Consider the following 27,264-nt stretch of genomic DNA (forward strand, 5'->3'; position numbering starts at 1 on the left):
GCTCACTAGGGGTCCAAGTATTATTCTTAATTGTCACCACCCCACTAAATATACGGTTCAATTTCTCTTCCAGATCAGGGTCAATACCACTGAATTTGAATATCTTGACGACTGACACTACCTGCAAAATAAGGGGCAGGATATGTTCATACAATTCAGGAAAAGAAAGTCATACATGGATATGTTCTCACCTCTATTCTCTCTGCCCATTATTCCTTCGAAACATCAATAGTCTGTTTGATTGGATCCCAACCCAACCCTGTTGATCATCGTTTCTTTCCCTTCCAAAATTTTCAATCTTTATTCAATTGATTCCACTTGTTTTTCAGTTGCATCTTATTGTATTCATTTTCCGTCATTTCCTTGAACATTTTCATAATATTTTACCACCCTTGTTAAAATAGGTGGTGGACTTATTTCCCAATTCAACCTACTTAAGATAGAGATTGCAAAATATGAGTTTGACTTCCTTATCCCACATAGCTGTTGAACTGACTTTTTTTATCTCAACTATTGTGTTACTAGCATAGAAAAAACTAAATATAAATGTTTGACAGAAAAAGTAATTAGCACAAATCACAACCACACACAAATACTCCAAGCCTCCACACCTCCATACAAATGTAACCACACACTAACACCTCCACACCTCCACACAGCACAACCACACACCAACACTTCCACACCTCCACACAAACACAACCACACACCAACACTTACACACCTCCACACAACACAACCACACATCCACAAAACCACCTCCACACATAAACACAACCTCACACCATGACATCAAGACATCAAGACATCCACAATACCACACACAAACCGAGTAGAACACAGAGAAGGGAAACAATCAAACCGAATAGAACACAAAGGGGCTAATATCACATAACAACCCATCACAACACCACTAAAGAAAGTAGCAAAATTCAAATCACAGTACTTGCAAAATCCAACACCAGTGTACAAACACCCGAAAATCATCAACCGATAGTGCTCGAGGAAGCTAAAATGATCACAAAATCAAAATGCCAGAATAGATAATGGTAGATAATATCGTGGGCCGATGGAGAGCAAATGAACCAAACGAAGCCTACAGAGGAGATAGAGAGAAGAGAAGAAAGACAAACACTTGCTACCAGAGCTACAGATCAGAGACGAGGAGAGCCAATGTTACCTTTAGGGCAGAATCACGAGAGACAGGAGAGCGGGACACAAGAGCGAAGAGCTCGTGAGAGAGGGGAGAGCGGGACACAAGGAGAGCCCGGGGTAGGGCGGTAAAAGTCGAAGATAAATGAAAATTGAAACGTGGGGCCACGAGGTGGAACCTGCGACCCACGTTTATTATGTATTGCAACCGAATTTTGCAAAACACATACTAAACATAATATCCAAACTCTGCTACGGGCATTTTCAAAATGTATTGCCAAAAAAACTGCCCCAAACAGGCTTTTATTCGAGCATGAGCATTAAGTTTAGCCCAACTCTATCACCTTTGCCTAACTTGAGTACCAAACTGAGCCTGCCTATTTCTTTGTTGTTCATGTTTCTTTAGTATTTATTTTACATTATGTTATTGTATAAAAAAAGTACAGTAAGATCTATATTGTATTCTTATTTTCATTTTACTGTTGTTGTCGCTGTCAGTGTCGTCGGGGCTCTGAAAGGTATAACTTGGGGCATTGGGGTAGTTTTTGGAAAAAAACTCCATTCGAGAGGATCACAGTACTCGTCAGGCGGGGGAACCGCAAACTCGTTTGGAGAATGATTTTTAAAATCGTGGAGCTCTATGTTTGCAATCTAACCTTTTCTGCAAGTACATTGAATGCCAATTGCGTATTTTGAGATCACAGGTTAGAAGTTCAATTTTATTCCCCCATTTCGTCTTTTGAGACTGCATGTTTAAAACTCTAATTTTGCTCTCCAACCACAGTACCTTATGACATTGACTAGTGATTCTTTTGAGATAGCTGGGAAGGATGACACTCTATCGCATCCCCTTGCGGGGGTTGACACCAGGAGGCTGTCGAAACGAAGATGTTAATTTGTAACCTAACACTTTATGTAGGTATATTAAAGGCTCGTTGCATCTTTTGAGATCGTGGGTTAAATGTTCTTTTTGTTCCATGGCCGTAGTGTTTTACGAAATTGACCAGTAATTCTTTTGAGATAGCTGAGAAGGTTGACATTCTCTCATGCCCCTAACAGGAGTTGACATCGGGAGGCTGCTAGAAGCTTAGGTGGTTTGGACTTGTAATCTAAAATCTTGAATTTATAAAATAAAATAAAATGTGACTCATTTGAAATTTTAAAATGATTGGGAAACTCGAACTTTTAAAATTTAGGCTCTTAGGGTTTAAAATATCGGGGACCTGGGCTTTTAAACCCTTAAGGATTTAAAAATTTTAAAGTTGGAGGCTTCTAAAACATAAACTTTTAGGGCTTAAAAATATTAAAAATTTGAACTTTAAAATTTAAGCTTAAGCCCCATTTGGGATGGTTTAATGCCTGCGGTGAGGCCCGAGGCCGCTAGGCATGCACTTGATAAAAGCGATGCTTCTGCTTAATTGAATAATTTGGAGGAAATGCGAGCCGCAGGTTGATCCCGCTTTCCTTCGTTAATAGTTGACAGGGCTACCCTAGTGAAACACTCGCGTTTCTTGCCTTAACTTTCCTCTCTCGTGATTCTTACGAGGCTCCTTATCTCGTGATTCTTGCTCTAATTTTTTGGTGATTGTTGTGGTGACCTTTCCATTCTTCCTCTCCCTTTCTTCTCTATTATTCGGCTAGGTTTTTGGTTCATTGGCTCCGCCCTCTGTGCGGTGGTTCCTCTTTCTCTCGCCTCTGTTCAAATATTCTCTACCTTGACTATGCGATAGTTTTTGATTTTGCAAACACTTTTGTGCAATACTTTTCCTGAGTTTTCTGTGCTCTTCCTTCATTGGTTTTCAGTTTACGTTGGATTTTGGGATTTTTTTGGATTCTCTACGATATGCTCGGATGATGATTTGGGTTCTTTATGATACATCCTCTTGATGGACTTGGTTTCCATTTTCTCTATTTTGTTGATTATATTGGCTGAAAGTTGGTGGTGGTGGTGATTGCATGTGCAATAAATTGGAAATACAATTGACTAATTTGAATGTATATGAGCCATGTGTTGGTGTGTGGAGGTGGTGGTACTGGTGTTGTGGAGGCATTGGTGTGTGGAGGTGGTGGTACTGGTGTTGTGGAGGTATTGGTGTGTGGAGGTGGTGATAGTGGTGTTGTAGATGTGTTGGTGTGTGGAGGTGTTGGTGTGTAGAGGTGGTGGTAGTAGTGTTGTGGATGTGTTGGTGTGTGGAGATGGATGTGTGCAGATGTGGAGGTAGTGTAATGGTGTGGTGTGGAGGTGGTGTGCAGGTTGTTGTGTAAACAGTTGTGATGATATTATGACATTGTGATTTTTCTTTGAGTTGTGGTAAATAATTTTTATGAAAAATATTTATATTGATTAATTTTTTTTTATGTTATTAATATAATTATTGAGACAAAAGGGGCCGGTTTATCTACTATGCGGGATATATATACAAAAATAATATTTTACGATACTTGCCTTTAGAAGATCGAATTGGGAAATAGGCTAACAAACTATTTTAATGAGGGCTGGCATAATATTATTAAAAGTTTAAGGAAAGCACAGACAGAGAATATGATATGTTGCAGTTAAAAAAACAAATGGGATCAACTAAAAAAGGATTGGAAAACCTGGAAAGAATTGAAGTGAGGATCCACGGGCTTAGGTTGACATCTGATAAAGTGAACAATTGATGCTTCAGAGGAATGGTGGGTAGAGAGATTGGAGGTGAACATTTATGAAATGTCTACTGCTTTTATCAAATATTCAATTTTTTTCAGATGGATCAACATATCCTATGATTTTGTAGGTGTTGCAAATGTGAAAAAATTTAAATACGGTGGCATCAAGCTTAAGCTGGAAGAGAAGTTAGGTCGTATGTTTGGTGGTGTCGTGTCAAAGGGCAATGATGCATGCACTCCTAGGGAGGCAGGGTTTTGGTGGCATGACTGAAAACTTGGATGCTGAACACCAAGATAATTGCAGTTGCAGTGTGTTTGATATGTGATTATTATAATTCATACATAACACACTCTCCTTGCATGACATCCCCGTACATTATTGACAAGTGGGTTGGGGAGTTGTTTGTAGGCTACCCAACAGAATTCAATAATATGTTATGTATGACAACTCGTATTCATTGATCTCTTAGAGAAACTATAGGAATCATGGACTTCATGGCTCCTCTAGGATGACTTCACGAGAGGCCTTAGCAATAATCATCTATATATTATCACAGAAGGAATCTATGAGAGGAGTCATGGAGCGATTCAACCACTCATCTGAAACAATTTGGTGGTATTTTTTGGTTGGGTTGAATGAATTAGTCAGTTTTTATCACAAGTCGTCAAACCAACTGACCCAACATTCGAAAGGGCTCCCATAAAAATTTTGCATGACGCGCGGTATATGTCATATTTTCAGGTAATTACTTATTTATTACGGTCAGTTTTCAAATAAATATACTAATTTAGTTAACCTTATTTAACTTTTTGAAACTCTATTGGAGCAATCGATGAAACACAAGTGGATTCACGTGTTCCAAAAAATGAGAAGATCGCATTCATCGGGCGATGCAATTCACCAACACAGAATGTCATGAATGTATGTAATTTCAACATGTGCTTCATTTTTGTCATGGTGGGTTGGGAGGGCAGTGCACGTAATAGTCAAATTTTTGTAATTTGCAACACGAACAAAGAAATACAACTTTCCTCATCCATTTCAAGTTTTGCTTGAGATCGAACTAGTTAGATATTGTTCTTACTACAACACTAATCATTGTATTATTGTCAGATAAATATTATTTGATAAATGTTGGATATCCGTTACAAAGAGGGTATTTGAAGCCCTGTTCTGATATGAAATATCACATACCTGACTTTAAGAGAGCTAACAATATCACTCGAGACAGGAGAGAAATGTTCAACAAGAGACACTCCTTATGTGTTGTTATTGAAAGGACATTTAGAGTTTGGAAAAAAAAATAGGTCATACTGCTCGATAAGCTTACATGTCTGTTTCTCAAATAAGTGCAGATTGTGACTCTCCATAAATATATTTGGCAGCATATTTGCCGCAATAATATTGACTTTAATAGGGTTGATGAAGGTCATTCACGTGTCCCTGTCGAGGCAAATAAATATCATCTTGGACAATCTTTGTCATATGACAAAATTGATGTGCCCGAGACTTGCACTCAAAATGAGGAATGTGCAAGTGAGATGGTACAGTTGAGGGAATGAATTATGGTTGCTATAGTTAGAGGTTTAATGGATGAAATGACTATTTTTTATTGCTATTTTATTTGTAAGGTGTGTTGAAAACATTTACTATTTGTTGTATCAATATTTTATGCAAGTCATGCATATTTTTTTCTTATGCATTTAATGTTTATTGTATTAGTATTTTATACAAGTTATATATATTTATTTTCCTTTTGCATGTATTCTTTCCCACTTGGATGTCTGATGAGGCAACCATGGGTACTAAACATGATCTAAATATTGCATTTTTTTGGGTGGGTTTTGGAGGTATATGATGAGACATTTGACCTTAAGGGTTCTTATTCATGATTTATATGCCACTATTGGTTCTTATCACATCTGAAATCCCTATGAAGACAACCAAATTCGTCTCCTTTTTCAGTGCTATGATTTTTTAGGCTCTTTTATACGGTTTTTTTTTGTGATATGCATATGTGATACACACGGGCTCGGTATTATGTGAGTTAAATGCAAACTTTAAGAGTATTTTCTAAATCAAATACGGAATGCAACATTAAGTCTTTTTGAACTTGCATGAGTTAAAGTTTGGATACTCGCAATAAATCAACTATGCATGATTTCAAATTGCTGCATGTGCCTCTTTATGAATAAATTGTCTCTCAAAAACATATTTTAAATTAGCTTCTAAGTCACTCAAAGTATGCAAAATCTTTAAAAGTGTGCTAACTTATATAGTCAAATGCCTGCATGTGCTCTAACTAATATATAAATTCAAATACTAGGTTCGAGAATGTTGCGCGAGCTGATCGGACCGCCTTGTCTATTGAGCAGAGTTGTAATACCCACCCAACTAGTCTGATCTTCTTCTTCGTAAGGACTGGAGTTGACGAGTCTATTAATTTTGAAATAAACGTCCAAATCCTAAAATAAGAATTTACAAGTTCAAATCACTTAGTTTGATCCTCTTCATTATAAGGATAGGACCATACCCCAAAAGTCTAAATTAACAAAACAAAATGTCCCCTCTTCAAATACTGAAATTCTAGTTAAAATTCAATTATTTAAAAGATAAAAGTAAAATTCATCTGCTTTCCTCAATAGTTTATCGAGGGTGACAAATTTTTTATTGACTTCAGCTCACAAATGGTGAATGTCATATCAAATACATCTCTATATTCACAATCGAAATAATTGCATGCCAGTAAATATATGGCCAGAATCCTTTGTCCGCGTGTTTTTGCTACCAAATGACACCACAAAATAACGATTACAATCAGAGCCCTGTGACCGGGTAGTTGTCGCCAAATGACACCATTACATTACTGTCACGGCCGCAACCCGTATGTTCCCCAACGACTTTCTACTCATTGAGTTGCGATTTATAATGTTAAAATTGATTGACACAAAGCATTTTGTTAGAGGTTGACATATGTCCCGTTAGACAAATATCCACCCCAAATCTATAAGGATTTCTTGGAACGCAATCCATGGCTGCTGACAAGAATTATTCTGCCAAGTTGGGTCGACTATCTTCTCTGACTAAGTAGATCAGAGACCATGACAACACCAGATGACGGAACCAAGAGATCTTGATCGCGTTTTATCTTCATTCCTTCATTATCCGCTTTAAACTTCAAGTGATGAATTTTATAATTTAAGTTTTTAAGTCTGCTGCTATTGTATGTTTAACATTCAATTCTTAATGATTAGTCTTAATCAAAAGTGCTCTCAATTATTGGGAAGTGTAATTAACCATAGAGACTTGTGCCTATGGGAAACTTTGAACCGCAGATAAAAAAGTCCTCGCTAAATGAGGACGAAATCTCTGGATAGTGTCTTATCTACAATTCAATCTGCTTTCTGAAAATTTGACCCCCCAAAGCTCTCTTAACTCAACAAAAATAAAAAAATTTGCAGAGAATCCCCAGGGAGCAGTCAGTTTTTGGAGCTCACAACACAAAATTTTGCTTGAGCTCATTTGTGAAAATGTTTAATCTTTTTCCTTATATCTCACGCTGTCAACTAGGGCAACTTGAATTTTCTCTTTACAAGGCTTTTTTTTCAAAAAAGTGTTTAATGTTTTTCACTACAATTTTTGTGTTGAAGTGTTCTTAGGCCTGCAAAAGTTTTCAGAGGAGCGAGCTTTCTCCTCTTTAGAGGAGAAAATTACATGCCATTATATTAATATGGTCTTGGATGTTTGCATGATCTTAGAAATTTACAATTGAAGAAATACCAACACATATCATGTATCTATTTTTATGGGGATTTGGACCAGGAGTTATATGTTTTTGGTTGGATATGAAGTTTATATGGAAGTTCATATTTGATTTAGAAAATTTCTGTTTTCTACCTTTCTGCTATGACAACATTTAAATAAATTAAAAAAAAAAAACTTTTATCAAGGCAGTTCTTTCTGGAGTTAATGAAGGTTCCTCGTGTAGAAGCCAAGTTAAGGGTCTTTTGTTTCAAGATTCAGTTTAATGCACAGGTTTTTTATCAATTCCTTTCTCTTTGTCTAAAGAAAATATCCTTGCAATGAACTTTAGATTTTTCACCTTACCCTTTTTTTTTTCCCAGACAGCAGATATTAGAAAGAGCTTATACACTGTAGATTCGGTATGTGAAGAGGTCTGCCCTGACTACCACATATTTATATATTTGCATTATTGCATTTATTATGGTGGAAGTAATTTCTGCATATCCTTTCAGATTCGAAACTCTATCAAGCTAAAGGATATAATGAAGAAAATTCTGTCTCTCGGGAACACTCTTAATCAAGGAACTGCAAGAGGTAGGTTATGACTGTTCTTTTTTATATCCTCTCATGTTGTTTATATTTACTTTTTAGCATCAGTGACTTGTATTTTGAGATCTATAAGTGAGTTCCAGTTATTTTCTTCCCTCTAGGCATTTGCAATTTTGTTTACACAGATTTTACTGGAAAAATGTGTTTGTCATGAGATCGGCCTTTTTCAGTATATCTTTTATTGTTTATGTTTGTGTTTATCAGTATTTACTATTTTCCAAGTGTCCTGTTTGTACGCTTTTTCAGTTTAACAATAATATTGTTTCTTTGTGGTTTGGGCTTCCTCCTTCGATATCATTTGGTATCAGAGCTAGCCCAACCTAGTTCTATCATAGCTTTTTCTAGCGTTCGCCATAACCCACAAAATTTCCTTCATACCACACAATACCCATTCCACCACCACATGTTCCTAAGCCTAATTCCCCTCGCTAATTTTTAAAATCGGCAAACTTGACCCAATTATTTTTTTACCTTCCTTCACCTCCACTAATTTTTTTTTTCTATTCCTACATGCCACCATTTAGATACATGCCCGAGCCTTCCCGAGAGGAGATGCAGTGAGAAATCTGCCGAACTTCGACGGTAGAATACAGACATAGAAGATGAAATCCAATGGAAGGCTCCCTCTACCGTGATCCAAAAGTTGCAGACTCTAGCTTCCGAAGTGGAGAGACTGCATCACCAAGCGACTCCTCTTGCTACTATCCAGCGAAACCAATCCGCAAAACTGTCACAGTAAAAAAATGTTGTAAGTGTCACGGCTTTGGACATGTTGAAGCAGAATGCACAACCAAGAGAGTGATCTACTTCACCGAGCAAAGCGTCATCGAAAAATTAGGTAGCGACACCGCAAACACTTTGGTGATGACATAAACGAGAACAAACTTCCAGTTTAAGAGATAAACATAGATCCAAAAAGAGATGAGACTTCATAGAGGATCCACAATTGTCAGCCAACAAGGAAGAGACGCAACTAATACCAGTTGACCCTGAGATAGAGATTCCAGCTAAAGTAACTGTAGTCGTTCGGAAAGGTAGTGACCTTGATGTAATAGGCATTCATGCAGAGGATGAAGTGGTAGTACCTCGAGCTACTGTTTCACAAACAGCGAGAGGAACATCAGCAAAACTAACTTGGGATATCCAGAAAGGGCATGAGTTTGACGAATCGATCACCAATATAGGACCACCACAGATCAGAGGATTGCAAATTTTTCAGATGTATAAACCCCTTCTTGAGTTACCCTTATGGAGAGAGTTCTAACATGCTAGAAGTGGGGCCATTTTGTGTTATGTTGGAAATATTACAAGGGATTATTCATAGGTTTTTTTCAGTCCAACATGGTACCCATTGTCAGAAGTCCTGACAGAAGAGGTGAATCTCAACTTTGTAATGGCCCTAGGAGGTTGATGGGGAAGAAAATTTTTCAATGGGATCCAAATTTTATCAGTAAAGAGGAGGTCTCTTCTGAGGAGGTGTTAGTGAGTGGGATGAAACCTACCACAAATTTCACCCCACATTGATCTCTCCTTCTATACCAGTTCCTCATTTGCACTCAGCCGATTGCAAGGAATGGAAGCGGCAGGTTACCCTTGGAATGACTCGATACCTGAGTTGTTAGAATACTTGTCTACCTACAGTTTCAACTCAGGGCATGCCAAAGGTGGGCGGATACCTATTCTACCAAAATGCACTTTGGAATGACGCGCCTACAAGATTGACCTATCAGGGGACTGCAACATTTCAACCATGTACAATGTCGTAGATCTGACACTATACTTGAGAGGATCCTGTAGCTTCAACAAATGAGGTCGAAACACTCTTTATCGCGTGAGCCTGACGCAGGGCTTTGGAGAGGAACCAATTGATCCTCAAAGGGGGAGGGTTGCCAACTCCCCTTTCCCCTTCTTCCTTTACCTCCTTTCCTTTCCTATTATTCCCTCTTTCCTTTTCCCATCTTTCCTTCCTAAAATTTGCCAATTCTGAATTTCTATTATTTTATTAGTCTTTGCCTATTATGAATTCTTCCTATCATAAACATTGCCTAAATTATGAATTCTTATTATTTCTATTCTCTTCCTTATTTTAAAACATTGTTTATTAAAAATCCTTGCCTATTATATTCTATTTCTTAATTAAAACCATTGCCTAATTAATTCCTAATCCTTTTTATGTACAAGGGTTGTTTTGCTTAGGGGAGGAGGTCTTTTGTTGCTTAAGAATTCAGTGTTTTGTTTGGATAGCCACCGACATTCTGTTTTCCCCTCTGACAGCTGTATCCGAAGGCAGGGAAGTGCTTTCGCTAACCCTTGTCCTAGGTAGCAACCGTCTCCAAGAGTTCAGTGGTGCTTTGGCTATAGCTTTACCCTGATGAGACATTTATCCTACCATACGTCCATTTTACTGTTGTCGTTCCATCATTACAGTCACTGCCGCTCCTCCCTTTCCACTACCAATCAACTGCTTGCCCTCATCAAGCACCGCAGCCCCTCCTACTCTTTCTCTGCAGCTGTCTAGCACTCCTCCGACCATTGCAGTCCTCTCCTGTTGTCGCTGCCTCCACGGCCCTCTCATAGCACCGTCTGTTATTTATGTTGGTTGTGTTTTTTTTGTCGTTATTTCCCGCTTTCCAAGTTTCGTGTTTGTAAGCTCTTTCAGTTTAACAATAATTTTATGTTTTTTTTTTGAGGTTTGGGCTTCCTCCTCCATTATCACACTGTGTTTGGATTTAGTAGTTATGAAACACTATTCGGTCTATATCTTTCTTATGTTCAGATGTAAAGTTTGCATTTCTAAAATTGCGTATTTTTATAATTATTCAATTCAATTGACTGTTTCTATCTATTACTCTTTTCGACATATGAAACCTTTGGAATAGGAAATAAGAAGGCATTTTGACTTGAATATCACATGGGACAAATTATTGGAGAATTGTGATTTCTATAAGGACTAAGTAATTAGATGAAATGAGAACCTAGTAGGATGGTTTTTTATTATATTAAAGTATGTTTAATGGACTATAGAAATTGTTCTTTTTCTATCATGATGTTACAATAATCAAAATCCTTGCTTAACTTAAGTCGTTTGTTCAGTGACTTTTGTATATGGATATTTTGACCATTCTATGACAATGTTAAAAGTTAATATATAGGTCATGGAACTTGGTATCATCAGCAAATCACTATCAACTCTGAATTGTTTCAATTTGTTGATGTAGGATCTCTTAAGATTTAAGATTTTTCTAATGAAACTTAAAATGAGATAAATAAAATCACTCACGTGAAACGATTCACAGTTCACTGTTTTTTATTTATACTAAAACTTGTCTTTCTCAGTAAAAATAGAAAAATACGAAGAATTCACCCAATCAATAATTCAATGATTGCCCAAATTAATATTTAGCTTTAAAATGTTGGATCAATGAAAGCCCACAATGATCAAGATTCACATTGCTGTCATAAATCAAGTTTGTATTGTGTTCACAAAACCAATCACTTCGTAGCAGAAGAAAATATAAAAATGGAAATTAACCTCCTTTGGAAATCCAGTCATCCTTGAAAATTGACAGTCAACACCACACTCAAGAATTCATCAATGATGCAAGTTTGAAATGAAGTTAAAATTTTATCAAACAAATTTTTTGTGAAGATATTCGATTGATAAAAAGAATCTATTTTATTTGCATCATATGTTTCATCTTCCCACATTTATAATTCTCAAATTTTTCAATGCAGCAGATAAGCACAGTCAATAAATATTGGCGAAAAAAGATTGATTTCATCACAGGATTAAACAAGATATTCATGATTGGAAATCGACATTCTAACACAGCATATTTGTGATACTCTAATTCTATAAACATTGCAAATTTATAGATAAAACGTGAGGAGCTAAATCATGTAAATCCCTCACCAACAGGTAGCATAAGTTTAAACTTTATTTAGCTATGAGTCTGAAGTAACTGAATTTGATCAAATAGCAAACCCAATAGTTACATAACCAAACAACCATGACTTGAACAAACACAAATAAATTGAAATGGACATCGGGACTTAGAACATTTGGAATATATCATGTTCCCATAGACACTAACATAAGCATGATTTAATTTGGCAAACTAAATTTGAGAGTTCATAACATCAAAGCTACTATTGAAGTATTACTAATGAAGCATTGCAACAAAAAGTATTAATAAAAAAGTGCTTACCATCGAATTTTGTTTTATTAATTCTTGGCTCAAAGCTGAAACCGAAGTGGCACTTTAATTAACTGAGCACATTCTAGATATAGTTACATATACTAATTCGTTGAAAATTTATGTAACTTTGGTTAGTCAGATTGGTTCAGGTTCTACTCGAACTGCTCGAGCAATCAGGTCCGGCACATGTTTTTCCCAATTGAGTCATGTTCATCTGAGTGTCATGTCTGATTCGTGTCAAAAGAAATAGGGAGAGGGAGAGGGGGAGTGGGTGGCGCATATGCATGTATAATATGATGGTGATATTATCATTGCAAGAGCTATAAAGACAATGTGCATACATTATAATTAATAGCACTGTTTAAAATAGCTAGTTTCCCAAATTATGATAAAAAAATATAAATATTTAAGAAGTTACAGGATAATCTGATTACAAAAATGAAGAAAGTGAGAGATCTATATTCAAGATGTGTTATAAATTTTGTTAATAGAAGAATTTGGCGGTTGTACTTTCGTGAAATATAAAAATCACTCCAGATTTGTTAATGAGGCAGCCATATGATCAAAATGATCAAGCAAATAATAGACCAAGCAAATAATAAATGATTTAAAAATAATCTCTCTATTATAAAAATAACCTGTATAACAGGATGCTTGGAGCACTTAACTTTATTCAAGCAAAATACATTCTTAACCGCCTCAAAGCACAAAGTTGCTAATCAAGGCTCTTTGGATAAAATATCATTTCTTCAAAAGTGTGTGCTCATTATTGGGCTGTTTAGGAATACTTTTATTATTTAATTTTATTGTATTTTATTTATGTTTTAATTTAAATTAAAATATGTTTGATTGAGTTAATTATTTTTAAAAACACTCAAAATCTTGTAGGTGTGTGTTTTTAAATACAGTTGATTTATTTTTGAAGACATAAAAATTACATCAATCAAACATATTTCAAAAATAAATGAAAAAATAAAAAAACAAAAAAGAAAACAAAGTGATGCTGAACTTGCCTTAAGCTTTTAACAACACTCATCATTCAAGGTTTTGCGGAACTTCTAGCAAATTGATGTCACGAGCAGTTTTACCAAAGTACAAAATGAATAAGATGCGAAAGACTTTATTTTTGCTTCTAAGCGCAAATCGCAGAGTGAAGCGACACTTTTATTAATCAAAACACTAATATATTATGTAAGACTATTAATGTATAAGTACATTCATGAACAATTATAAAATATAAAATAGAAAGAATATAGTACAATATCTAACTTGAAGACAAACATTGAGAGAGAATGTTTATTTCTTTTGAAAATTAAAAAATGGAAATAAAATATTTTGTTATTAATTAAAATTTGCTCTAAAAACCTATCTTTTTTTGTTCATCCTCGTTGCCTAAAAAAGGAGCATTTACATACATATCCCCCCAATTCCTATGTATTTACATGTTTAACATCAAAATATACAACAACAACAACAAGCCTTTATCTCACTAAGTGGGGTCGGCTACATGAATCCTTTTTCTCCATTGTGTTCGATTAAGTGTTTTATTTTTATTTAATTCTAATAGATTAAGATCATTTTTGATAGAACATGCCCAAGTTTTTTTAGGTCTACCTCTGTCTTTCTTAACATAAGTCAAATCTAAAACATTTACCCTCCTAACCGGATCATCAGATGCTCGACATTTAATGTGAACAAACCAACTAAGACGACTCTCTCTAATCTTGTTACCTACACCAACCCTTTCATGAATAAATTCATTTCACATTTTGTAGGTGTTAGATATGTAAATACATAAGAATTGAGAGGCATGATTTTCTAAATTGAAGTCTAGGCCAAAATTGTAGGAAGACCGCAATGTTTAAAGTGTGCTTTGAAATATGGGCCATAGTCGATGACGATGCTCGGCTCCCTTGTGCTCCTTGAACTCTTAAACACGACCGTCTGCTTCTTGCACTCTTTTGAACACCGAATAGAAGCCTTTATTTACTCTCTTTAAACCATAAACAGGCCGATTAGTTTCAACGCTTCGAAGCGCGCTTTAGCAAAGTGAAGTAGGCATCAAGCGCTTTGCCTTGCTTTGCACGTGAAGTGCACTTATAAATATAGGTGCCATAAGTGGTTTGCAATGCTCCCTGGTTCATCTCGAACAGGTGCAACTTTTAAACATTTGCTGAAGTTTGGCTATTCATCTCATATCATACTGCTTATTTATTTAGTATTGCAATTGAAGATTTATTTATTTATTTATTTTCATGAGTTGCTCCATAAATTTGTATACTGAATTTTTAAGCTATCCTATTCAGCCTTTCTAGATATCTTTAGATATTATTTTGTATTTTGTACTCGTAATGTATTTTTTTTTTTCGGTTATTTTGCTATTATGCCCCACATAGCTAACGTCATGCTATCTCCTCAAAATAAGTATTAATGGTGTCTCAATTTCTATAGGCGCTGCTGTTGGTTTCCGACTAGATAGCCTTCTCAAGCTAACAGATACTCGTGCTGTTGACAACAAGATGACTCTTATGCATTATCTATGTAAGGTATGGCTTTGTGTTTGTGTCGCTATGGTTATTTTCTCTTTGGTATTTTTTTGAAATTGTTGCACTTATCCTGTTTCTGTTATCTGGCGGTGGAAAGTTTACTCATGATTAGTTGCTATTTGTTATTTTCTTCTTGACTCTAAAAGCGTATTTAACCTCACACTATATTCTATACTAAAACAAACTACATAATTTTTTTACAAATTTACGCACAGCCTTTCTGAAGTACTATTTTTGCACTGAATGTATAAAACACAAACATATCCCAAAGAATTAGAATACGGCTAATGTTGATAATGGAATCAGAAATATTTGTTACCTTAGTTAATAATATGTATGAAAATTTACTATAAATAAATTGCAAGTAATTAAATATATGACAGATATGCAATGCAATGTTTTTATTTAATATAAAATTAAGCTGTTATTTAAGAAAAAGCAATATTTTTATTTAAAAAAATTACTAGGAAAATAGAGAAATACATTGAGCTGGGCTTTGGAAGGCTCTAATAATAAAACAACCAGATAAAACTTAAGCAATTAAAAGAAATTAGATCAACAAAATTAAGGTATGGCGACAAGAACGTGCCTATTGCAAGATAAACCTTTCTTCTGATTGATAGAACTTCTTATTTTGTTCAAATAAGTGAACTTCGTGTTCTTAATTCGCGTAAAGAGATCAAGTTTAACAAATACATTTACACAAAACTTAAATTACATCATATAATTTTAGTGTAATTAAGTATAAAAAGGGAGAATAAGTATCTTATTAAAATGATAAAAGGTAAATTGATGTAAAACCATTATCAGCATCCCTTACATCTATTAAAAGATTGGATAATGGTCAAGGAGCAAGAGTGAAGGGGTGCTGATATATGTAGATATATATAGAGGATCAGAGAGAGAGAGAGAGAGAGAGAGAGAGAAGGCGTGTATTGGAAACATCTTTGAGAAAGAGGGGGCAACCTATTTAACCAGGTGAAGAAGTTTTTTTAATTAGATGAGCTGGCGCCTACGTTGCCTTTTGCCTCATGCTCTACTAAGTCGAGTGGTCTCACTGAACTCTTGCTGGCCTGCTAAATAATTTTAAGGCTTATTTTAGGCAGAACACTAAAAGGGTAATTTAGCCATTTATTAGTTCTATTGTTCGGTATAACTAGGGCTTAATATGATTAATGTTAAGATATGTGGTGGTAGCCTTGAATTTTAAGAGTTAAGGTCTATCTACTTCTCGATTTGTAGGTTTATCTTTTATGCATTTGGGATCTTATTGTTTTGTGCAGGAGGAGTAAAACATTTTATTTTGCCCTAATCTCTATGTAAACTTGTCATGTTCCTACCAAATTGGTATCAGAGCCGTACCTTAGGGTAATGATGGCTAAGAAAGTCGATGCTTTGGAGGAGAAATTAGAAGGATATATGAGTCAAATCAAATCGGGATTGGAGGAGTTTTTTTGGCCCATAAAGGGGTGATTCTCATCCATGGAGAGTGATTAGTGGCCCTGAAATAAAAGATAAAAAAGATCGCGGAGTTTCCTACGCGGTCGTGTCACCCGCCCCTAGATTGAGTGAGGACATGTGCAACAGAATCGAGCTGTAGCAATCGAAATGGTTCACACGACATCAATGTTACATAAGGGGCAAGGTCACTGGCTTAGGCAGATATGGGGCTATAGGATCAAGAGAAAAGGTTGGAAGCAGACTCAAGCGCAACACCCTAAAGGAATCACAGGGACATTCGGAGTGGAAAATTTTCTATCTGGACTCCTAACGTAGCTTTACGCGTGGAATACAATAATATGTCGCCACGTATGCTACATCACAGAGATTATTTCAAGGTTATTTCGAGTTTTTGAAGTGGAACCGTGAAAATTATTTCGGTGTTATTGAAGAGAAACACATATTTCACGAAATAACACCGTGGATGTTATTTCAAGGTTATTGAAGACAAATCCATATATTTTACTTTAATAACCCCGAAATAACCTCCACGGTGTTATTTCAGAATTATTGAAGTGTAATATTTAGTTTTCTCTTCAATAACCACGAAATAATCTCTCAATTCCCTTTAAATAACCCCGAAAAAACATTTTCGACACATGCAGCTTGGAGTCCGCACATAGAGCTACGCCCGGAGTCCAGGCTAGAACAAGCGAAAGTTTACAGAACGAGATGACGGGGTAAGGTTCAGTCTTAGAGATGACTGATTTGAAGGAATTTGGTCGTGAGGGATCATGCAGCACCAGGATGGCTGGTCGGAGGTGCCTGTGGCGATGGCAGTCACAGTTGGCCTGACATGACGGGGTCCTAAGCTGGCTGGAGGGTGGTAGTGACGGCTAGAGTTTTCAAGAAGGTGGCGACGGCATTTGGAATTGGCCGAAGGGCAACAGGAGCCAAGGTTAACCCGCGGTGGTCGACGTCAATTTGTTTTAGTTAACCTGCTTATGTAAATCTTCTTTAGGAGGAGAAATGTCCATCTCGTATATTTGAACTGGGTTGGAAATTTTCAATATTATTATTTTTTTCATAATTTGTGAAGGTGATTTTGAACAATGTCAAAGCATTCTTTAAAAATGTCTCCAACATTTGAGAATTTTGTGGTGAACATTCTCTGACAGAAAATGTTCCTCAAAATCTTATTGCAATAGAAGTCTCATTTTATTACATAATGCTGATAACTCAATTATTTGAGTGTTTTTCTTAGTGTGATATTTTGCTTTTCTACATCTTCGTGATCACCTGCCATTATTTTTTGTTAACTAATCTAAATTTACCACGAGTATCAGGTCATTGATTCGAAGTCACCACATCTAATTGATTTTCATGAAGATTTGATCAGCCTAGAAGCAGCATCAAAGGTTCTTTTTTATTTTAGCCTTGCACGCCCTTTATCATTAATTTTAATGTTTGAGATTTTGTCTGATTTATTGCTCTCACAGATACAACTAAAGGCTTTAGCTGAAGAACAACAAGGTTTGGTCAAAGGACTAGCGAAGGTTGAGATGGAGCTGACGGCTTCAGGAAATGATGGGATCGTATCAGAGGTTTTTTGCAAGGTATCATTAACTTGATGTGAAAGTTACGTATTAATTTCTACTTGTTATTTTAGTATTTCTTTTATGCTAGTTATCATTATTTAGTTCTTGTTAGCATCATGTTATGTTTGTATAAGTTCTTGTTAGTGTGCATGTACGTGCACCTTCACACACGGCACATCGATGATAATCATTAGTACTTTTTCTTCAAAATCCATTGATTCTTTTTTGTTGTGTAACTGCCAAATACAAAATCTAGATAATTCATCATCATCATAGTCATTTGCTTAATGCCGCTATAATTCTTTGGATTCTTTTTATTAGTTCATTCTTGTTGACTATTGTATGTGGTACTAATTCTATTTTTCTTATATCTCCTTGGATAACTTCTAGCCTTGTTAATCTTTGACTATCCTATTTTCTTCCTCTCCCTTTAATGATAAATCTATATCCCAAGTCATTGGTGCATCTATTCAAAATCAAGTTTTCAATTTATAAAATATAAAAATATTCATGTGAAATTCTATCACCTAAAGCTAATGAGCAAAGCTCGTCAACCATCCACATCAATTTGTTGAGGTTGACAAATTCAACATTAACCTAGGCTCACATAGAGCTATTATTGTATTAATTATATTATTGCATTCATACTTAAAATAATCCCAGGCCAGTAAAGATGTGACTCGAGTTTTCTACCATGCAATTTGGTCAATCGGTTCCACAAAAAAGCGATTACAACTGAAGTCCTCTACTCGGTGGTTTGGCCAATATGTTCTACTATATTGTAGGCACTGCTATATTCTATATTTTTCCCAATAACTTTAACCCCTTCGAGTTGTGAATCATAAGTGTTATTTTGACTCCCAATTATTGAATTAAGGTAAAAGAGCACTTTTGTAATGTGGTACCGCTCACCTACCACATCTCACCTACCGCTCTCCCGCTCCCCTATCCCCCCCCTACCACTCTCTTGCTTCTATAAATAGAGAGGGTGTGAGGCTTAGGAGAGCAAGGGAAGAAATCTTAAGCTACCACAAAGGAGGAGAGAATAACTAAAGAGCTAGAGAAGAGGAGAGCTTCTTGAGGCCTTGTATCAAGGTGTCGCTTGAGAGGGAGGCCATAGAAGGAAGATGAGGGCTCATCTCTATGTATAAGCTATGTATTCTCCATTTCTTTTGCCTTAGTGAACTATTTGATTGATTTCCTCCCGTGGACGTAGATCCAGTTGGATCGAACCACGTAAACGATCTGTGTTTGTTTGTGTTCTTTGCGTCTCATTTCTATGTCAGGAAGTACATATCTCACAAACATTGGCACCGTCTGTGGGAAGCTCTATACTTCTTAGTTAGAGGTGTCCGCGTAAAGGTGTTCGTGGCCAGTGACGAAGAAGAGATGTTCGACTGTTCGCCTTTCACGAACAGAGGAGCAAGCGGATCGCGTCGCAGGCAGCCAAATCGTGACAGATTCAGTGAGCACTGGAAGCTTTGATCGATTGGATTCGCATCGCAGGTTGTGCGGTTCGGCGAGACAAAGGAGGAACAGTCCGCGAGCGAGGGCCGAAAATTTGCGACAGGGCTACCAACAGAGGATTTCGGAGTAGGAGTTCGGTCTTGCGAGCAACTCGACCAGAGGGAAGAGGCGGAGATCGCGCAGAGAAGGGTTCGGGAGTTCGCGAAGCAGAAGGACCGGAGCAGTTTGGCGAGGCGCGACGGCTCTGGAGAGGCAGTTATTCTCGTGCGAGAAGCAGATGAGGAATTCCTGATTTGTTCCGCTGGACGCAAAGGAGTGCCTGCGGGAAGGAGGCGCGAGCACAAAATAGGAAGTTTTCTCCGGTGAACAGGTGTGATCTCTGCTAGAAGGGATCAGAGTTTTCCGTTCGGTTGGCGAATGCGCGTTCGGTTGGCGAAAGCAATGGAGTTTACGGGGAGAAGGTAAGAAATTTGGTGATAATTACTTGGACAACAAGGCGTTAAAAGGCAGGTTTAGACTGAAAACTTTTGGTTGCTATATAATAGTACAACATTTTGGTGATTTCAGTCTAGTTCTTGGAAGGGCAGCAGGTAGAATTCATTAGAAGAAATCCTAGCCACGACAATGAGTTCCGTCAAATTCGACATTGAGAAATTCAATGGGAAGAACAACTTCGGCCTATGGAGAGTAAAGATGAGAGCTCTATTGGTACAGCAGGGTGTTGCAGAAGCCTTGCAAGGGTCGGCGGCATTGCCGACCGACATGACTGAGAAGGAGAAGATCGGCATACTGGACAAGGCCCACAGTTTGATAATCCTGAGCTTGGGCGACAAAGTTCTGAGGGAGGTGTCAAGGGAGACAACGGCTCAAGCACTTTGGGCCAAACTCGAGGTACTGTACCTGACAAAGTCTCTCGCTACGCTAATAGGCTCTTTCGGAAGCAGCGCCTATACTCCTTCAAAATGCATGAAGACAAATCCGTTTCAGAGCAGATTGACGAGTTTAACAAGATCATCGAGGATCTTGAGAACATCGACGTCAAGATGGACGATGAGGACAAGACACTACTATTGCTAAAATCTATTCCTAAGAGCTACGAGCATTTCAAGGATGCAATGCTCTATGGAAGGGTGCAGACTATTACTCTGGAGGAGGTTCAATCTCTGATTAGAGCAAAGAACTTCAGAGGAAGCATGACAGGGACAAGGAAGTCAGCGAAGATAGTCTTATTGTTAGAGGAAGATCAGACAGGAAAGATTCAAGAAATGGTCAGTACATATCAAGGTTAAGCAAGGATGGCGGGAATCAGTCATCAAGAGGTTCTTTCAAGTGCTATCATTGTCACAAGGAATGTCATTTCAAGAGGAACTGCCCAGACATGAAGAATAAGTACCAAGAAGAGCTAAAAGAATCAGAAGAAGCAAGCATAGCCTCTGATGACTATGATTCTGCTGGGGCCCTGGTGATTACAGAATCTGAATCCAATAAGGAGTGAATCCTCGACTCAGGGTGTTCTTTCCACATGTGTCCTCACAAAGGCTGGTTCGAGACACTGCAACTGAAAATGATGGGTTTGTTCTACTGGGAGACAATAAAGCTTACAGTGTTGTTGGAAGTAGATCAATCAGGATAAGGATGTTTGATGAAACTGAACGAGTATTGAAAAATGTCAGGTACGTACCAGAGCTCAAAAGAAATCTGATTTCTTTAGGTACGCTGGAGTCAAGCGGATGCTCGTTCAACGCAGAGAATGACTGCATCAGAGTAACCAAAAGCCCTCGTGTCGTCATACAAGGAGTCAGGAAAAAGGGGCTGTACTCTCTTATCGAAAGAACCGTGATTGCTAAGTCCATGTACTGTTTGGACTTAGCAGACTCAAGCAAGGGCGCCCCTCAGGGGCCAACCTCAGGGGCCAAGTGGAGGGAATCTTTACTTTGAAGCTTCTCAATTGAGGGTCAAGGTGGAGAATTGTTATTTTGACCCTCAATTGTTGAACTAAGGTAAAAGGACACTTTTGTAATGTAGTACCGCTCATCTACCGCTCATCTACCTTCCACCTACCGCTCCCTTGCTTCTATAAATAGAGAGGGTGTGAGGCTTAGGAGAGCAAGGGAAGAAATCTTAAGCTACCACAAAGGAGGAGAGAATAACTAAAGAGCTAGAGAGGAGGAGAGCATCTTGAGGACTTGTATCAAGGTGTCGCTTGAGAGGGAGGCCATAGAAGCAAGATGAGGGCTCATCTCTATGTATAAGCTATGTATTCTCCATTTCTTTTGCCTTAGTGAACTATTTGATTGATTCCCTCCCGTGGACGTAGATCCAGTTGGATCGAACCACGTAAATGATCTGTGTTTGCTTGTGTTCTTTGCGTCTCATTTTTATGCCAAGAAGTACATATCTCACAACAATAAGGTATGTTTGATAGGGCCCTAAACACCATGTTAGCTAAAGTCAACTTCAATTTATCCCCTAAGGCAAATATGTACCCCTAGGCCTTCAAGGTTCCCCTAGATGAATCATTCAGTGATTACTGATAAAAATTATTTAATCAGGTTGGGTTGACTATCTCCTCTAATAAAGTAAGTTATCATTCTCCCCACCTTCCGCTCTGAGGCTCAAATTGATAAATTTCATATATCAAAGCCAATATTTGCCACTCCTACATACTAAGGCTAATCACTTAACACCTAATGATTAGTTTTAATCAAAAGTATTTTTTCATTATCGAGAATGATAATTAACCATAGGGGCTTGCGATCATGGGAAATCTCAAACTTTAGATCTTATAGTCTTCATAAAATATGGACAAAATCTCTAGGCATTATCTTATCTACAATCTCATTTAACATATGAAAATTTGACCCGAAACTTCACGTAAAACTATCTCATCCTTTATCTTAAGAAAGGGTGGAGCGTGGTCTTTTGGAGCCCAAAAAGAGATTATTAAGAACAAGAATGAATGAATGTGGAAGAAGTTGCACTGGAGAATGAGGGCTTAAATCCCACAAATCTATCTACTTTCAGATTTTGTTGTTTAATTTTAAAATGGCTGGAGATGCAATAACTTTATAAACAAATGGGGAGAGTTGAGAAAGAATCTGACATCAAATGAACAAAAATTAATTATGAATTTAAATGAGAAGAGAAAGTTGGATAAATCTTATATATCGGTTAGGAATTTTAAAGGTTAAAATTGATATAAAACGATCATTAAAGAAATGAATTTGGAGATTTAATTTTAGTAATGTATGGCTAAGGTTTCATTTATATATTTATATATGTATGTGTGCATGTATGTATGTAAAAGAGATGATTTTGAATTGATTTCAATTAGATTCAGGTAAGCCATATTTGAGTTGGAGCAATCTTTGCTTCCCATCTTTAGGATCTTTTTTGTAACTATGACTTGACTACATGTTCAGAAATTGAAGGACTTCACTTCTGTTGCTGGGGCTGAAGTGCGATCTCTAACAGCATTTTTTGCTGCTGTGGTACGGTGTTGATTTCTATAATTTTTTAAACTAAGTTATGCTGTGAGTAGCTTCTAATATTAGATAGAAAACAACCCCCTTTTCTTCCCAACTTAAATTGTTGGCAGGGAATAAATGCTGATGGTCTTGCCCTTTATTTCGGTGAAGATCCTGCCCGCTGTCCCTTTGAACAAGGTAAGAAATATATTAACTCCTTCTTGAATTAATTAATCCTGCAAGCTTTCAAAATTTTATTTCTAAAAAGTGACTGACAGACATCAGTAGATTGAATACTTTCTTGTGTGTTTTATCTGGATAATGAATAATCGAAACTGAAGGGAGTAGTCAGGGTTGAAATTGTTGTAGCTTATGAATGCCATATGAGTATCTTGGGGAAAGGAAAAGAATTGAAAATTTTGGAAGGTCTTATAATTGATGTTCGGAAGATCTACATTCATATACATCTCAGTTCTCATGTATTTACATATCTAACACCTAAGCTTTAACTTTTACATACATGCTTGCTTATGCATGAAAAGGTTATTTCACCTTTTAAAAATTAAAATTGTGATATTTTTTATGTAATGTGAAAATTTTGGATTGTATAAATGTAAAAAGTAAAGTTTAGGTGTTTGATATGTAAACGCATAAAGTTGGGTGGTATGTGTGGAATTGCCTCATAATGTTTTTCTAACGAATTGATCTCATGGAAGAAGCATTGGAAGGTAATCCTTGATGGAAGTCAACTATAGATGCGGAAGTGTAAGGTCACCAAACATGGAGAGGAGTTGCTGATGCTTAACTAAGGATATCAAGAGAAACATGCTAAAACTTTTTCTAAGAATTTATTTAAATGAAAACTAAAAATTATTATGAATGGAGTCATCAAATACTGTTAACTCGTAGAAATAAATATAGAGTTGATTAAAAAAAATATGTTAAATAATGCATCAGTGACATGAAAGCAATGTTTGGAAAGTATTTGAGAAACTAGAAATTTTATAATTTTTATGGCATTTTGCGACATATTTAATTTGTTGTATATGATAAACTAGTTAAAATTTTCCAATGAATTAATTTTTAAGCCAGTTAGTACGGTTATGCTTTTATTATATTCAATGTCGGCCTCAATGTATGAAATGTTTTCTTCCTTTGATGTGAACCTAGTTCAGTTATTGTTGCGTGAATTGGAATGATTTTGAGATTATACTTACTCATTTCAAAAACATTTTGGCTTTATAGAGCCATGCAACATACCCCTAAACTTCTTCTATTCAAAAACTCCCTTGTGGGTGAAGGATATTCACTAACATCGGCTTATACGCTGCGTTTGCGTTTTGAAAACGCAACTCACGTGTTTGATTTTTTGTTTTTTTACCTGCGTATCTTAAAACGCCGATCGGTTTTCTTTAATAAACGCGACCGCGGGATCGACCCCGCGGCCCGCTTTTTACCTACGGCGTTTACTGCTTGTCCTTCGTTCCTCGCTCGACGCCAGCCGTTCCCAGCGAAAAATTATTCCATACGGATCCCGCACGCGCCGGCCGTGCGGTGCCCGATCCGGACCGTAGATCACCTGATCTACGGTCCCGATGTATTTCGGTGGGCCCCACCAAAATTTTTTTTTTTTAATAAAAAAACACAGAAATAATCCTGGCCGCAGATCGATCCCCGGGACCGCCGGCCAGGATCGGACCCCGCATGCAGAGATGCATGCGGTGTCCGCACGCAATAATCTCTCGTTCCCAGCCGAAGTTCCGCGTCATCGTTCACGTCGTTTCCCGTCACTGTTCCCATCTCCATTCCAATCGCTTCCCGTCGCCGTTCCAATCGCTTCCCGTCGTAGGACCGAAACCGGCAAGCCCTAAATTATTTCAAAATTTTCTCTCCTAAAAATCTTCCAGGCCTAAAATTTTTTGCCTAAATCAAATTGTTAGAAAGAGGAAGAGAAGTCAATTACTCCAAAACATAGCTTTCTTCCCTTACTTTTTTTTCCTCTCCATTTTCTTTCTTTCTCCTATGTCCTTCTCCTTTTCCTCTCAGGCTGCTACCCAAGAGCTATTGATCTCTGTTTTATTCTATATATATATATATATATATATATATATATATATATAGATAGATAGATATTAATAATATAAATTAGGAGTGGTACTTGATTAATCATGGATTGACCAAAGCACTATTATATGTTTGGTTCTTGTTAGGAGGGAAAGGCTCTAGATTGTAGTGACATTTCTTCACATCGACCAAATTACCATGTTCATCTTTATCATCATTTGGTTCATCTTGATGTTTCATACTTTATTCATCACTGCATTGACCAAATTAACCACCATCGTTCATCCATTTTTCAACTTCTCACTCAAATACCAAAATTCATGGTAAAACCTGAACCCCTATATATTATGACAGTTTTGTTGAAAATATTACCACTGCATAGGGGCAGAATGATCATTTATCCAGAAACAGCTGCAAATCAGCTATTTTTAAATACACAAACTAAACAACTAACCAACTTATCTGGATAAACTGCTTATCTGGATAAGCTGCAGCTGCCCCAAACAAACCCGAAGTCCATCTTGTCACATAATCATTAACTCTCCTGAGCTAAGTCCTTTAGTGAGGCAGTCAGTCATCTGCTCTCCAGTAGTTACATGACTTAGGGTGCATTTGTTTCGGTTGTGGTTGTAGGAAAACTCAGTTTAAAAGCTACTATTGAAAATCTGTTGTTCAGAAGTTGATGTTTCAGAAACAGTTGATCTATTTGAAAAACACTGTTCTGAAAGTGTTGTATGTTAACATAATGACTATAATACGCTTCATTATATAAACACAGTTCAGTTTTGAAATATGGTTTAGTTGAAAAACACAATTCTGAAAGTTTTGCTTGTGGAATAAATTTATTAACAATTTATCAAGTTAATTTTACTGATAACACCATAAGGCAATGTAAGGTGAACATTAAGTGGATCTTCTCCCACAAAATAATCATACAAACTTAAATTCAATATAATTAGAAGGTCTACCAGAATCAACGACAACAAACCTAACTAAAATTGGATGAATATATATATATATATATATATATATATTGTTATTGGGTGATACTTGGCCAACATCCTCCCAAAAAATGGTAACAGCTTTCATTTAGTGGTAAAAATAATACATGCATGCTGCTACTTATATGCTTATCCTACATGCGATTAACATTGTCTTCAACTCTTTGTAATGAATAAATAATCAATTGAGTAATGAGCATGATTCCCTCAAGACAATAGTTTGGATAGGAATAACTTTAAAGTGAGGAACTCGAATCAAATATTTTAGGCTAAATTTTCTTTTACTTCTAACAAAGGAAAAATGACGTTACTTATTCCTTCAAAGATACGATATTATGAACTCAAAAAAATACATTAAGGGGTGAAAAAAGAAATCTCTGATGGTATGGTCCAGAAATGCCAAAAAAGAAAACATAATTTTTGGTAGCAATCAACATAAATGTCCAGTCAAAGTATAACTAGTAAAATAAGAAGTACATGGATATTGAAATAGTGATGTGCATTTATAGGATAGAGTTAAGAAGGTTTGTAAGGTAGTAGTGAGTTCAATTACTATTTTCTTTGTCATGATCAACAACCTCCAAATGGGCGCGAATAGAACATAGCATCTAATTCTCATACTAATGAGTAATTAAGCAAGTTCCAAGAGTTCCGTACTTGAATACTCAAGCATCTACCCAAGCAAAGTGCAACATATTATGTTTTGAACGGAACCACAAAGACAACAAGCTTAAACTTCAGACTTCAAAAAACAAACAACTCCATCTAAATTACATTGGAAAACTGAAGCCTCAGTATCTCACTAAACGGCTCAAAAGAAACAATCCATTAATAATAACAACAATAAACAAAAATCACTAACCTGAGTTAAGAGTGACTGAGCAAATTAGAGTCCTTAAAGAAAGCAACGGAACCAATAGTCTCACATCGGCTAAATATAGAGCCGAAAAAGCAGTATTTAAGTCCTGGGCTGCCCACCACCGCTAAGAGCTCTTTTGGGAGGTGACAAGTGGTATCAGAGCAGATTACTGCCTGCCAGGTGTGTGGACTCTCCATGGTCCAGTGGGATCCTCGGTGGAGTCGATCCGTGACGAGGGCGTCACGTGATTGGGTGGAGAAGAATTTCACGGACAAATAGTCCCACATCGGCTAGGTGTAGGGCCGAAAAACAATATTTAAGTCCTGGGCTGCCCACCTCTCTTAAGAGCTCTTTTGGGAGGTGACAAGTGGTATCAAAGCAGATTACTGTCTGCTAGGTGTGTGGACTCTCCATGGTCCAGTGGGACCCTCGGTGGAGCCGATCCGTGACAAGGGCGTCCCGTGATTG

The 27,264-nt window shown here is 36.9% G+C and overlaps 1 protein-coding gene across 7 annotated transcripts in view; it reads left to right on the plus strand.

Annotated features, from left to right (window-relative positions):
• The window catches only part of LOC110024413 (formin-like protein 6), a 66,434-nt gene that overhangs the window by 33,733 nt on the left and 5,437 nt on the right, over positions 1 to 27,264 (plus strand). For 3 of the 7 annotated variants that reach the window (XM_020724368.1, XM_020724371.1, XM_020724369.1), the window contains 8 exons: positions 7,757 to 7,837; positions 7,927 to 7,977; positions 8,059 to 8,140; positions 14,806 to 14,900; positions 17,687 to 17,758; positions 17,840 to 17,956; positions 22,828 to 22,896; positions 23,004 to 23,070. In XM_020724368.1, the coding sequence (XP_020580027.1) occupies positions 7,757 to 7,837; positions 7,927 to 7,977; positions 8,059 to 8,140; positions 14,806 to 14,900; positions 17,687 to 17,758; positions 17,840 to 17,956; positions 22,828 to 22,896; positions 23,004 to 23,070 (634 nt within the window). Of the gene's footprint in view, positions 1 to 7,756; positions 7,838 to 7,926; positions 7,978 to 8,058; positions 8,141 to 14,805; positions 14,901 to 17,686; positions 17,759 to 17,839; positions 17,957 to 22,827; positions 22,897 to 23,003; positions 23,071 to 27,264 lie in introns of those variants that run through there. The other 4 variants (XM_020724370.1, XM_020724372.1, XM_020724373.1 and 1 more) reach the window with 4 other exon arrangements.

This window comes from Phalaenopsis equestris, unplaced genomic scaffold, assembly GCF_001263595.1.
Source record: "Phalaenopsis equestris unplaced genomic scaffold, ASM126359v1 Scaffold000256, whole genome shotgun sequence".
Lineage (NCBI taxonomy): Eukaryota > Viridiplantae > Streptophyta > Magnoliopsida > Asparagales > Orchidaceae > Phalaenopsis > Phalaenopsis equestris.